This window comes from Augochlora pura, chromosome 9 (genome assembly GCF_028453695.1).
Source record: "Augochlora pura isolate Apur16 chromosome 9, APUR_v2.2.1, whole genome shotgun sequence".
In the NCBI taxonomy this organism is placed as follows: Eukaryota; Metazoa; Arthropoda; class Insecta; order Hymenoptera; family Halictidae; genus Augochlora; species Augochlora pura.
In genome coordinates this window covers 11,616,086-11,629,883 of record NC_135780.1, presented here as the reverse complement: position 1 = coordinate 11,629,883, position 13,798 = coordinate 11,616,086, and the positions used below count along the sequence as shown (strand labels likewise).

General features: G+C 39.8%; 2 protein-coding genes across 9 annotated transcripts; one reads left to right on the top strand and one right to left on the bottom strand.

Moving 5' to 3' along the window:
* The first annotated feature begins 518 nt into the window (after window positions 1-518).
* On the top strand, window positions 519-7,861 carry Upf1 (Upf1 RNA helicase). Of its 2 annotated transcripts, none has more exons than XM_078190843.1 (5): window positions 519-1,222; window positions 1,825-2,102; window positions 2,180-2,335; window positions 2,418-3,011; window positions 3,081-7,861. In XM_078190843.1, exons 1-5 carry the CDS (start codon window positions 1,034-1,036, stop codon window positions 5,221-5,223), a joined length of 3,360 nt encoding a protein of 1,119 aa, XP_078046969.1. In that variant the 5' UTR covers window positions 519-1,033; the 3' UTR covers window positions 5,224-7,861. The 2 variants fall into 2 exon arrangements, with proteins under 2 accessions (XP_078046969.1, XP_078046968.1); XM_078190842.1 differs by having other exon boundaries at window positions 519-1,234.
* An 85-nt stretch (window positions 7,862-7,946) lies between these two features.
* On the bottom strand, window positions 7,947-13,722 carry LOC144475205 (poly(A) RNA polymerase gld-2 homolog A). 7 transcript variants are annotated; one of them, XM_078190853.1, is made up of 12 exons: window positions 13,187-13,416; window positions 13,002-13,062; window positions 12,171-12,923; window positions 11,702-12,090; window positions 11,427-11,611; window positions 11,077-11,360; window positions 10,830-10,998; window positions 10,613-10,756; window positions 10,408-10,536; window positions 10,144-10,333; window positions 9,965-10,080; window positions 7,947-9,888 (listed from the first exon to the last, which is right to left on the bottom strand). In XM_078190853.1, the coding sequence occupies exons 3-12, from the start codon at window positions 12,354-12,356 to the stop codon at window positions 9,725-9,727; spliced, it is 1,956 nt and encodes a 651-aa protein (XP_078046979.1). In that variant the 5' UTR covers window positions 12,357-12,923; window positions 13,002-13,062; window positions 13,187-13,416; the 3' UTR covers window positions 7,947-9,724. The 7 variants fall into 7 exon arrangements, with proteins under 7 accessions (XP_078046979.1, XP_078046980.1, XP_078046976.1 ...); XM_078190854.1 differs by lacking the exons at window positions 13,002-13,062; window positions 13,187-13,416 and adding an exon at window positions 13,443-13,722; XM_078190850.1 differs by lacking the exons at window positions 13,002-13,062; window positions 13,187-13,416 and adding an exon at window positions 13,477-13,722.
* Window positions 13,723-13,798: the final 76 nt, after the last annotated feature.

Below are 13,798 nucleotides of genomic sequence, written 5' to 3'. Positions count from 1 at the left end.
AACAATATGGTTACCTAATTGCTTAGTAAAATACACTCGTGTCAATAAACGTTTTCTCTGTTCTACTTGACCCTGATTTTTCGAATCTTGTGTTTTACGATTGTAACTAGTAGCTAAAACCATAGAATAGACGAATCTAAGATCGAAGAATCTAAGATTGTGCACAGCGCTCTCTTGCTGAAGATAGGAAAACTGACTGGTAATTTCCAAATCTTGAAAGTATGACTGAAAAGAAATCATAAACGACATATACCACGAAAATATTGTTTTATATTATTTTATATTAAGTTAATCAACTAATTATTACTAACTCGAAATACTTTGTGATCATGTATATGTCTGAGAAGCATATTCCTACAGTGATCTTATTCTTTAACTTATTCCATGGTTAAATAAATAATTTATTTTTTTAAGAAAAATCGAGTACCAACGAGAATTGTTACTTTTACTCGTTTATTTCGATTTGCCCTCTCGCGGAAGCCGCCATAAGTCGCGCACGGGCCGATGACGCCATCTGTGAGAGCGCGGCCCAATTTACGTCTTATCGAAGGAGTCTAACCGATAAAGATTTCAAGGAAAATCGACGTGAACGATTGATTCGTGAGAAAATTGGGTGTCCACGGGTCACCGAAGCAGCAGAACCGTCAAATTTCTGTACGTTCTCTTTCCGAAGCAGCGAAGAACACTTATTCAAGATCAGCTGATGACGTAACACGCGACGAGCGAAGCGCAAAGGAGAAAAGTTAGTTGTGTGTGCGACTGGTGTCGGTGTTGGTGGGCGCGAGACTTGCGCGAGACGAAGTATGGCGTAGGATATTCTCTGGGCCAGTTTCGTCGAAAGTGTTTAACCGTTGATTCGTGTTGGAACCTAACCACGGTTGTGCCCCGATTGTATTAGCGAGTCATTTCTGAGAGCGTTCCTCGGCAGCGCAGCGTTGTCGCGCGCGAGACGGTGATCTCTGGTGTTCGCCAACCGTGCGAGACAGTCCATTTATCGCAGGGACACGAAAAGGACGTCGAGTATCGTAGCAGCATGAGCGTCGACGCGTACGGTCCCAGCAGTCAAACCCTCACGTTCCTCGATCCGGAGGAAGCGGATCTGATCGGAGCGGACACGCAGGGCAGCGAGTTTGATTTCACCGATTTCACCCTACCGTCGCCGAGTCAGACGCAAGCCTCGCAGCACGATGTTGTTCAAAGTCAATCCAGCCAGCCTGTACAGGTTGGTTTTCTGGTTCGTCATATGTTTTTCAAGTTCAACCTCTAACCTGTTCGAAAGATCAATTTCACGTCGGGATTATGCCATTTCCCCGTAATAATGCTACCACGATAGCCTACCGTTGTCCGTTTCTGTAACTCTTTAAATTTTAACGTACTGCGATCGAGCCAGTAGTCACACGTTCACGTTTCGCGTTCGTTTCGTGAACTGTTCTTTTTGAATCTTTTCAATGCAATCCGGTCTCGTGGACCCGGGGCAACGTAACTAATCGTGCCGCAATGCCTCGGAAACGTGGTTCCATTTTCGAGTCGAATTTTTCAGAATAACTTTCTCGAGTCTGAGAGGTTATGTGACATCCTGATGAAGAACGTTATTTCGCATTGTTATGCAAAAATGAACTGTATACGTTGCAGCCTTTTCAGTTACATGCGATATGATAATGACAATAATTGTATTCGAAATTGTACCAGGTACAAAACAAGTAAAAACTGTAGATTTCTGTTAACGTATTGTAAGAAATTGGAATAACGTGTACCTTTGCCACATGCCTGTTAATTACGAAGAAGGGAGACCGATATTTGGAATTAATTTATCGTTTTCATTAGGTTAATGGAACAAGCGGTGGGTCTTCCTTGGACTTGAAGATTTCTGGAGCTGCGCAGAGCCTTGCTGAATTACAGTTCGAAGAGGAGGAAGAGGAAGCATATTATAATCGCGATTTACCAGAACATGCTTGTAAATACTGTGGAATTCATGAAGCATCTTGCGTTGTTATGTGCAATGTCTGTCGCAAATGGTTTTGTAATGGACGTGGTAATACATCTGGATCTCATATTATCAATCATCTTGTTAGAGCAAAGCACAAGGAAGTCACTCTGCATAGGTACTGCTTCTTACTTAATAAACATTGTTATATCATCAGTTTTAACTCTTTGAACTACTTATTTCTCTTACTTTTAGGGATGGTCCCCTGGGAGAAACAGTTCTCGAATGCTACTCTTGTGCTGTTAGAAATGTTTTTGTTCTTGGTTTTATTCCTGCAAAGGCAGACTCTGTTGTCGTCCTTCTTTGTAGGCAACCATGTGCAGCACAAAGTTCCTTGAAAGATATGAATTGGTAATTGTCGATATTAAAAAGAAAATTCAGAAATAGACATAACAAAGTTATCGAGTTCCTGAATGGTCATTGTATTTTTTAGGGATCAGGAACAATGGAAGCCTTTGATCGAAGATCGTAGCTTTCTGGCGTGGCTGGTAAAGATTCCATCCGAGCAAGAACAACTTCGTGCGCGACAAATTTCCGCACAACAGATCAATAAATTGGAAGAACTATGGCGCGATAATGTAGATGCAACTTTCCAAGATCTAGAGAAACCTGGCGTGGATGAGGAACCGCAACAAGTGCTCTTACGGTACGAGGACGGCTACCAGTACCAGAATATATTCGGTCCTCTAGTGAAGCTAGAAGCAGATTATGATAAACGCTTGAAGGAGTCCCAAACACAGGAGAACATCGAAGTTCGATGGGATGTTGGTTTGAACAAGAAGACTATAGCATACTTCATGCTTGCCAAAACCGATGGTGACATGAAACTGATGCACGGAGACGAATTAAGACTTCGCTATTTAGGCGAACTGCACAAACCCTGGTCGGGTATTGGACATGTGATCAAAATTCCTGACAATTACGGCGAAGAAGTCGGTATAGAATTGAAAAATAATTCTGGAGCCCCAACGGAATGTATCAGTAATTTTGTTGTTGACTTTATTTGGAAGAGTACCAGCTTCGATCGGTAAGTAATATTGAAAGATCTTGAGTTTTCAAATTGATTGTCTAATGCATGAATATTTTTCCTTTTCAGCATGCAATTAGCGCTACGGAAATTTGCCGTGGATGATACTTCCGTATCTGCTTACATCTATCACAGATTATTGGGACACGAGGTGGAGGAGGTTTTGTTCCGTTGTCATTTGCCTAAGCACTTTAGCGCCCCTAATTTACCTGACTTGAATCGGTCTCAAGTATATGCCGTGAAGCACGCAGTCCAGAGACCATTGTCCTTAATTCAAGGACCACCTGGCACAGGGAAAACTGTGACTAGCGCGACAATAGTTTACCAATTGGTGAAACAAAATGGTGGGCCTGTATTAGTATGTGCTCCTTCCAATACAGCTGTAGATCAACTAACAGAGAAAATACATAAATCGAACTTGAAAGTAGTGCGACTTTGCGCGAAATCGAGAGAAGCGATCGATTCGCCTGTAAGCTTCCTTGCTTTGCACAATCAGATCAAGAACATGGAAACGAATACCGAGTTGCAGAAATTACAGCAATTAAAGGATGAAACAGGAGAGCTGTCCAGTGTCGATGAAAAACGCTACAGGCTGCTGAAGAAAGCAGCGGAGAAGGAACTATTGGAAGCAGCCGATGTAATTTGTTGTACCTGTGTCGGAGCAGGTGATCCAAGACTACACAGATTGAAATTCCATTCGATCTTAATCGACGAGAGTATGCAGGCAACGGAGCCCGAGTGCATGGTGCCAGTCGTGCTCGGAGCTAAGCAATTGATTCTTGTGGGTGACCATTGCCAATTAGGACCAGTAGTTATGTGTAAAAAGGCCGCCAGGGCGGGTCTTTCGCAATCCCTGTTCGAGAGACTTGTCGTTCTTGGAATTCGACCTTTCCGTTTGGAGGTACAGTACCGTATGCACCCAGACTTGTCGCGTTTCCCATCGAACTTCTTCTACGAGGGTTCTCTACAGAACGGCGTATGCGCCGACGAAAGAAAGTTGCTGAAAATTGACTTCCCCTGGCCCGCGCCGGACAAACCTATGTTCTTCTATGTCACTCAAGGACAAGAAGAAATCGCTGGCAGTGGCACTTCATACTTGAATCGAACTGAAGCTTCAAATGTTGAAAAGATAGCAACGCGTTTCCTGCGTTGCGGCGTGAAACCCGAGCAAATTGGTGTGATAACTCCTTATGAGGGGCAGAGAGCCTATTTGGTACAGTACATGCAATACCAGGGTTCGTTGCACTCGAAACTCTACCAAGAGATCGAGGTTGCAAGCGTGGATGCGTTCCAGGGTCGGGAGAAGGACATAATAATTATGTCTTGCGTCAGATCGAATGAGCACCAAGGCATCGGTTTCTTGAATGATCCAAGACGTTTGAACGTCGCCTTGACACGGGCCAAATATGGAATAATAATCGTAGGAAACCCGAAAGTGTTGTCCAAGCAACCGCTCTGGAATCATTTATTGAGTTTTTACAAGGAACAGAAGGTTCTTGTGGAAGGACCATTAAACAATCTGAAGGAGTCCATGATCCAGTTCGCAAAGCCAAAGAAACTTGTTAACGCTGCCAACCCCGGCTCACATTTCATGTCCACGTCCATGTACGATGCCAGGGAAGCTCTAATCCCAGGATCGGTATACGACAGGTCTGGCACGCAGGTGAACGGGACGCAGAATCACAATCCATACTATCAGAGAAACGTACCGCTTGATATATTTAGTAGGACTCATGATACCATCAGCTACATCAGTCCAGAGAGGGCGCAGGCTGCTATGAACAACGTACCGGTTCCGGTGGGCATGTTCATGAACATGGCACACGTGCCACCGCGCTTCTACAATCAACACCAGCAAGCTCTACAAGCCAGACAAAACCAACGTAACCGCCGAGGAACTACGTTGTCCAAGAACAAGCAGGGGCCGCGTATGGGCAAACTGAGTCAGACAGAACAGAACACTCAACCTTATAGTCAGCCGGGTCTGCCGTTAACTCAGGGTACGACACAAGGCATGTCCCAACCAGGTTTCAGCCTTTCTCAACCGGGGCTGAGCCAGGCAGAACTTTCACAGGACTCGTTCGCGGTTGGAGAATTTCAGTCACAGATGGACGGCTTGTTGTCACAGGATTCGACTTACCAAGGTGACCGAAGTGGTTTTTATCAGTCTGGACAGTCACAAGCCGGGGGACAGTTCTCCCAGCCATACTGAGCCGAGACTGTACGGCTGAGCAACGCAATTGCTATGCAGCGTCGCGGGAGCGACTGAAGGCTCGTTCGACAAATTCTTCTTCGACCAACCAACCACAAATCACTAACTGCGCAAAACGGTAAAACGGCTCGAGGCGATCGAGTACGATTATTATGCACGCAGTCGTCGGCGTTAAAGAGGGTTTTAAAATCAACAACAAACAAAAAAAGCAAACAGCAGCAGCAACAACAACAGAGAGGAGTTCGTCGCAAAAAAGAAAAAGAAAAAAAAGGAAATGAAATGAAACAAATGAAAATGGAAAAAGAGAACCAAAAAAGCGAACCGTCGATGTGAACAAAAGAAAACATTGAAGACCAGGGGAAAAAATGAATGGTAAAACATCGTCGGATGGAACATGAACAGTGTGCGGCGACACGCCAACGGTAACAAAATAAAAGGGGGTTAAGACTGGGAGACGACACACAATTCACCACAAAAACCACCAACTCACCGTGACACGCGCTTATCGTGAACGGACCGTTTTATCGCGGGGATCGAGTGACGCTAGAATTACAACAGGAACAACAACAACCAACAACCAAACCAAGAAAGAAACGAAGACAAAAAAAAGTCAAAATATGAAAAATAAAAAAAAGCAGCAATAATAATAATAATAATGATGATAAAATAAATAATAAAGAAAAGAGGATATGACGGGACGTGTGACGCTTCGTGATTCGACCAGATTACGACAAAAGTGTGCCAATATAGTAAGTTCAACGTATGACCGCACCGAATCTCTCTGCACGACGAAGGAAAGACAAGACGTAACGTTACGAATATTAAATAGTTCACGAGACCGCATGGAAAGAGATATCGGAGATAATAATGTATCGGCATATCGATGCGTGTTACACGTGTCTTACCGATCTCCCTTGGGGCTACATGAAACGGGTCACGACAGTGTTCGAACACTTCCGGTTAAGAAATCGCGATGAACGACGCACAAAAACGTCATATCGAGATTGTATTTTTGCGGATACAGCCGAATCATCGAGAGCGGAGTTTGACGCGCGAAACGCTTGGGGGGCCGTTAAGAAACATATATTATAAGCGTTCGGTTTTATGGAGACACGAGACGGTGACGCAAAAAGGTAAATTTCTCATTTGGCGCCGTCCTCGCGAACCAAATGTACGCGTTTATGTTTTCTTCCGTGACCTTTGGACTACGTCTGTTTATAGTAAATGTTTCATAACCGTTTGCGGACTCGATCGGTTGGCCTTTAATCTTTGACAATGCAATTCCGCTGATTCGAATTGTATCGCGACTGAAAACGAAACGTATTTAGAAGCTTGTTTATAGCGTTCGACGTGTTTCGGTTCGTGATTGCTGCTGCAAGCGTTCGAATATCTTCATGACCTAGTGTGCACACGGAACTACTGCTCGAGTCGAGAGAACAGACCTGGGAACAAAAAGGGACGAAAGGATGTGGGCCCGGAAAAGAGATTGTAAAAACTGGAGATCTTGGAGTAGTTCTTGATGGCTCGTACCATCTGTTTCCACCCTTACATAGATTGTAAATCGCGGCGGGGGAGTAACAAAACGCGTGGACACGCCGGCAACTCGGACAGAGGAATACACGAGACAGGAACATATTTTTACCGACGGAAAACATCGGTCGATCGAAAGTCGCCAAACTTTTGAATTGGTCGTCGAACAGTATGAGGCCGACACCCAAAAATATCATCACGAAGATGGAGTCCTTCTCGCAGGCTTGGGGCGTAATGTTGACGATTATGCTTACCAAACAAGGAAATCCTATACTGACCTAATTCTGATCATGTTAATTAGTTATCTATTTTTCTGGTTAGGCCACGTACGTACATACGTGTATATATTTTATTTACGGCAGGGGTCGACAGAGCGCAATAATGGAGAAACGAGTATATTTCATTTGGTATGTATTTTGTTTCATTTTTGGTAGGAGTACGACCGTCGAACATTAAAAAAAAAGAAAAAGAATTACGCAATAACGCACGTATTTAAAATGCGGAGGGAAATTATGGTCGCTTGTTCACCGAACAACGGGCGAAGATCGGTTCCCGTATAGCTATCAACGACGGTACATAATACCCATACGAATACAAGAACAGAGTCGTACAAACATCCGACAAATGCAGTGGATGCAGTTCTGAAATTTTACAGTAATATCACATGTGTGATATTCGAGGAACGTTCATCCATTGTCCGTGAACGGTGTGAATAGTCCATTTAGCGTTCAAGGTATTTTACTCGTTCTAATGTACTGATCAAAATATCGTTCTATGTACTAATTTTTAATTCAAACGCGCTTTCTTTTTGTTTCGTTCATTTTTACCCTCTTACAGTACGTTCACACACGCACGAATACCCCTGCTACTTTATTTTCTACTTTCTGTCTGTGTTGGCTTCTCGCGGTATTTGAATTGATCACAGAAACGAATAAATTTGAGATAATTAAACAGAAAATGAAAAAAAAAGCAAATGGAAAGAACAGCATTATGCAAATCCAAAGTTGTTTTCTTTTTTCCTTTCCGACCAACAGCGCACCGCTAACTGCAGAATATATGGAAATTCATTGTGAAACCTTAAGGAACGAATAAATTTAATTCGAAGGAACTGGGTAGTTCTGTCTTTCAACCGAAGGATATATCGCATCGTCTAATGGAAAATGTGGTAGATTTAAGGGTCAAGGCATTAAACGTATATAAATATTTCTTTTATTTAACAGCAAAATGAAAATTACAAAAGTCTGATATACTGTTACTTTAAACTTTGGCGTTAGGTGTGCGTAGAATTGACGATTGGGGGAATATAACAAGGTATTTCTCTCTGTCAGTTAAATCTTTTACATTTCGTACAAAAATAAGTAAATTATTGATTAGAAAAACTTACTGGGCCCGCCAAAAGATAACAATTATCGGAAGGAATGAGTCTCAAAAATCTTAAAGTCAAAAAAATTTCGGAAAATAATCATTAACGAGCCATCGATTTCTGTTCGAAAAATCAAGTTTCATTAAGGATTTGTTCGCACAGACCCAGCAATGGAATATCTCAGTTGATAATTTTTTATACTGTCAACACAGCCTTCTGTTTTCTAAGTATCATTCAACGAGTTACATTATATTTTAAGTGAACAACAGACTAGAAACGGAATCAAAAGACAGTGTTCACGTTTACATTGAAAATAGGAACTTCGGTTACTACATAACGAGTTACGAAGAGATAATGCTGAAATTTTTAATTACTTCTATGGTAGAGTACTCTTTTCAGTCTATCTTGAAATTCCAAAATGCATACTTGATTGGCGTGCCTCTTTTTTAAAAAGAAAATACGCAATGAGTAGAATATTCAAATTATGAAGTATCTCTTCATCTACGAAAGACGAAATTAATTCCTTTCTTTGGCACGTAGTGTATTTGATCAAAAGTTGATCATAATGAAATGTACGTAATACATATTATATTCATTTAGTAGATTTGATTTTTTTTTAACAATTAAATAAGATACGTGGATTGAAGAGAAGTTCGATGTTGTCGATCTATATTTATCCATTTTTTTTTAAATTTTCTCTTATTATTTTCTTCGAACAATAATTTTTTGTCTTTTTTCTCTTTTTAAGTTTTTTTTCCATTACTTTTTAAATATAAATTTACGATTATGAGTTTTTGATCAAGGCTAAGTATCTTTTTTTTGTGTATATGAATATCTCTGGTTTAGACGAAAATTCATTGACGTGTCGTTCTTGAATATTTCATTTTAAATCTTCCTCCTGATGTATCAAGCTAACAATATTCATTTTTTTTTTCGCTTTAAGTAATGTCCATGAAAAACTTAAATAGTTTCATCGTATCCAGCGTGAAGCTATGTGTATTTAACGATTGAATTTAATATTTTGATAATCGTAAGGCACCATGTTCTTATATATGTATTTGACAAAAAAAAATGAAATTTTATCATGAAGGACACATCGGAATCAAAATTCAAGAAAAAATAATGTTCATACGAGAAGAACGTTGTCAAACCTTCGATTGAATTCAAGGTCTTTCTCGACACTATTGCACATATTATTTAAAAAAAAATTCATTGAGTGATCTTTTTTAAATATGTAAATAATAATTGCGATCGATATATTTCTTTTCGCTTCGTGTATATAAACGCGTAATGTAAGTGGCATTGCACATTGAAAAAAGAAAATTAATTCGAACGGAAACGAAACGAAAGAAAAATTCGACGATGGGAACGCAATAGGTGAGCCATTGCACGCAAGCGCAAGTTATTATCACAAGATACGAGCGTGTTAGCTCGAGGTAAGCGTAGAGAATTACCACATTCTGTGTACTCGATATCTCGGTGTGGCAAGGATATCAGTTTTGTTGCCCCATGATTATGTTGATCGAGGCCCATGGCAAAAATAAACTGCTCCCCTATAGAAAATTACCCTAACTAAGAAAAATGTCTGTACTAGCCTGTAAACGACAGTTACGTAACAATATAGGAAGCAGTAGTATCCATCTTAACAAATATTCTGGCCAGGTCGTGGTGCTCCTTCAAGTTTTGGTACGTGATATCGAACACGCGTTTAATCCTTGCAAACACGTCTGGGTCGTACACCGATCTTGCAGTATTGGTTAGGTCAAATGGCTCTGCAGATGTATGAGCGAATCTTATGAATCTTCAAGTTAAAAAAAATAGTCTCTAGTTGGTTGCAAGTCAAATTACCTTCGATGCACAAATACTTCCATTGGTGTGGATCATTTTTGTAGGACCTAGCTCTTCGACATTCCTCTATGAGAATCTTGTTAGCCAACCGTACCGATATCGCGTACTGATTGAAGCTACAAAAATTTCATTAATTCAGTACTGTAATACAAAAATAAGATTGGCACGTTTCTACTTACTCGAATGTAACGTAATATCGAAAAAATTCAACCAAAAGTTCCCCTAACGACTGTCGATTCTTAGGTCGCAGAACGGCAGTTGGAATGTCTATTTCTTCTTGCATATCAATGCAATGGATATCTGTGTGCGGTGTAAATTTACCTTCATAAAGGGAGTGCAAACAAGGTAACACTGAAGGACTAACACCGCCTGGAACAAACGTATCGTTTTAGATATATACTGAATTTCACATAGTTCAGCAAAATGAGAAATTTTTTACTTACATTGTAGAAAATGTATAACCATAAGAACCAAGGAATAACTTGATATGGTCATGTTCTTCGCGTCATTAATATCCTGGGACTGAGCCCAAAGTTTGACAACGAGAACCAGTGGTCTCACTCTCCAGTCAACTGTGATAATATTTTGATTACTGCGACTGATTTGTTTTCATTTAATTAGAAATTTTACTACGTATAGTCAGCTTACTTCGAGAGTAACAGTAGAGCAAGTGAGTGTTACGAATGCCGACGGAGTTGTTGCAGTTTAAATCCACTTCTAAATTTTGTATTGAATCGTGGAACTTCAGGATTGGTACTTTTGCTTGTATAAGTTCCAATTGTTCTATAAAAACTGTCGGCACAAAATACACTGTTTTATTTAGATAAAACGTACAGTGATAATTGCATCACTCAAATCGACATACCGCATCTCTTTAAACATTTCAGTATCTGCTCCAAGTGACCAATAGCTTCAATTCTTTGATCCATCTCTGTATGCCTCACTAAAAGGCACATGTCAACATCACTATTATCTGATCCAAATCCATTCATCGTAGATCCAACCAAAAATAAACCATACTTTGGAAATGCAGTCTAAACACAAAACATTTCAATGTTAACAGATTGATAGCATTAAGTGATAGTAATACAGTGAAATAGTATTGATATTACTTTAATATAAATATAGAGGTATCTCCACAGCATCATTTTGTTTCTATAAACAGTTTCAGTTTGCTGATTCAACATAAATTTTGACCAAATATCTTTGGAAAGATTATCCCAAATGGATCCGTTAAGCAGGTCGTCGGGCGTCTGAGTTACTTCGACCAAGTGTGATCTGGCAAGGAATCGATCTGGAGCAATACCAAACCTAGGAACCGTATTATAATTTGGCGATATTAATCCTATATACTTTTTGCTTCGTTGTAGTCTTTGAGGAGGTGGACTGTTCCTCCCTAGAAGTACAATTGTTAATTAGACAAATACAAACGGATCGAACAGTTGTGTGGATATAAATGTACCTGAGTGGTATCTCCTTTTATTTTGATAATTCTGTACTTGCGACCTAGGCGTTGACATTGTAGTAGGATAAACATTAACGTGTCTCTGATTTTGATAAAATTGATGAGTAGAAGCATTTGAATTAACGTTGTACTGCATTACTCTATTATTCGTAGTATTATTCAAATGAGGCTTCTGCGATTTTCTATAAAAAGAAGAGGCCTCCTAATTTATGATACTGGAGTTATTTTCGTAAAATCACTTACTATTTTCTTTCCAAATATAACATACTTACTTCATGTTTTGTTCAACAGAAGAAACTACAGAATCTCGTTCATCTGAGCTTTCTGTTAGACTATTGTCAATTTGATGTTTATTTGGTGTAGGTGAACGTGAGCTAAAGCCACTATCGCTACCATATTTTTCGTTGTTCCCGAATGTTTCTCTGAACGATGTTCTTTTACCAGGTTTACTATACCAATTTGATTTCTTTACCAAACCATTGTTAGTTGGTCTAAAAGCAACATGAGGAGACGGTATAATAGGTGAATTGTTTGAAGCGTTCACACGTCTCTGCCAGTTTCCTAAAGGTGTGCCAGTATTCGACTGCACATATTCTATACGTCGCAAAGAAGGTATTTCAACACCCATCAGTTGCAATAATTCCAACGGGTAAGATCCTGTCTGCAAGAATACTGCTTGTACTCCAAAAAAATAATTAAACATCACTGATATATCTATCATCCTTATATACAAAATCGTACCTGCACCAACTGATGTCTATTTTGTGCACAAGCATCTGGTCGATACTTTGCGTACTCAGCTTGATGGAACACATTTGTACCATGAATATGCATTGCATGTGTTTGAACTGGTGGACACTGTCCATTTGCCTGTTGGCCACCCATTATCTGCACCATTATTTGTGGTGGATACATAGTGTGATACATAGTCAAAGTGAATGTACAGAATAATTATCAAATGTGCTACTTAAATCTATGGAAAAACTTTGTATCTTTGACAGTGTAGCTATCACACTACATACAGGGAAATCAGTTAAATATCAAATGTTAGTTTCATTCATTTACAATATGTCAAAAGGCACGAAACAAAATTAATCGTGTACATAAATCTCTTTGTTCTTTCTACACTTTTTTCGATGCAGATGATATATCTCTTTCTTTTTTTTTTGTTTTCAATGAGCAATAATATATAAAATAAATTATTAAATATATATACGTATATGTCTTGCTAACTACTAAATAAATAATATATAAATTGATAATATTCTTGGAAAACTAAATATGAACCCTGTAGTTTCTTTCACAATGCATCTCATTCCTTCGTAACTATAAATTACTTTGAATATACATAGGCTCGTTTTTCTGACTGTATCTTGCTTATTGCCATATAATCCCAAATAGTAGACAGTGCTTTCGTTCAAGGCCAATGTTAAAACTTTCTATTCTCCAAGGTCTCTGCACGACCACTAGTTTAATAATTTTCACAATAAGTTCCTGCAACAATAAAATATAACATATTCTGAGACCGACCACTAATTTCACAAAACAGAAAAAAACATGAGTTATGTGTACCATAGAAATCCGTGTGTGTACGTGTGTATGTGTAAGGTTACGTGAAACCAATATCGTAATGCTGTATAATTAGAAAATTATTTCAAACTTTATTACTCACACGGTGGAATCGGTATCGTAAACATACGTGGGACACGATGTTCGGTTATATTCGAAGGGTAGTGCGTGTAGGAAAAAAAATCTACCTGCCGAACGATTAACGTTCAAGACACTGTTCGTAAATAACTTGAAAAAAATCGGAATTCTGGCGGAACAGAGCGAGGCGGTTGAGAAATCACAGAAAATTCAGAGTAGATCAACGACGCGGCAAGAATTATTACAGAATTCATCACAGCCTCGAGCATGGTTACGTTGTGTGATCGTCTACCAATTTCGTGTCGCCATGTTGTAAGGATCCGTATAGGTTTGATCTCTCGTGTAGTTATTTGCCAAAATAGTTACTATAGATTTCGTGTGTCGCTTCCACGCTTATTACCAAGAGGAAGATCTTTCGAATTGTTGCTAGCTGCAGTCGTATCTCCCGCCGGAATCAGATGGATCACCAAGTGTCTCGCTATCCTTGCTGACGAGTCTACTATTTTCGCGACGGACACACGTCCTTGGGATTTCTGCGAGGCTCTTGACACTTTTAACGCATCCGGAGCAACTACGAGACTTGTCTGTTTAAATTTTCGAATTCCTCGACGTAATAGACGTTCCTTGGCTTGACACTAGGTGCTTGCGGAACACGACGTCAGATGGCGAGACGCGAGATCAAATCTGGACTTATCAAATCAACCGCGAGAACATTCGCCTAT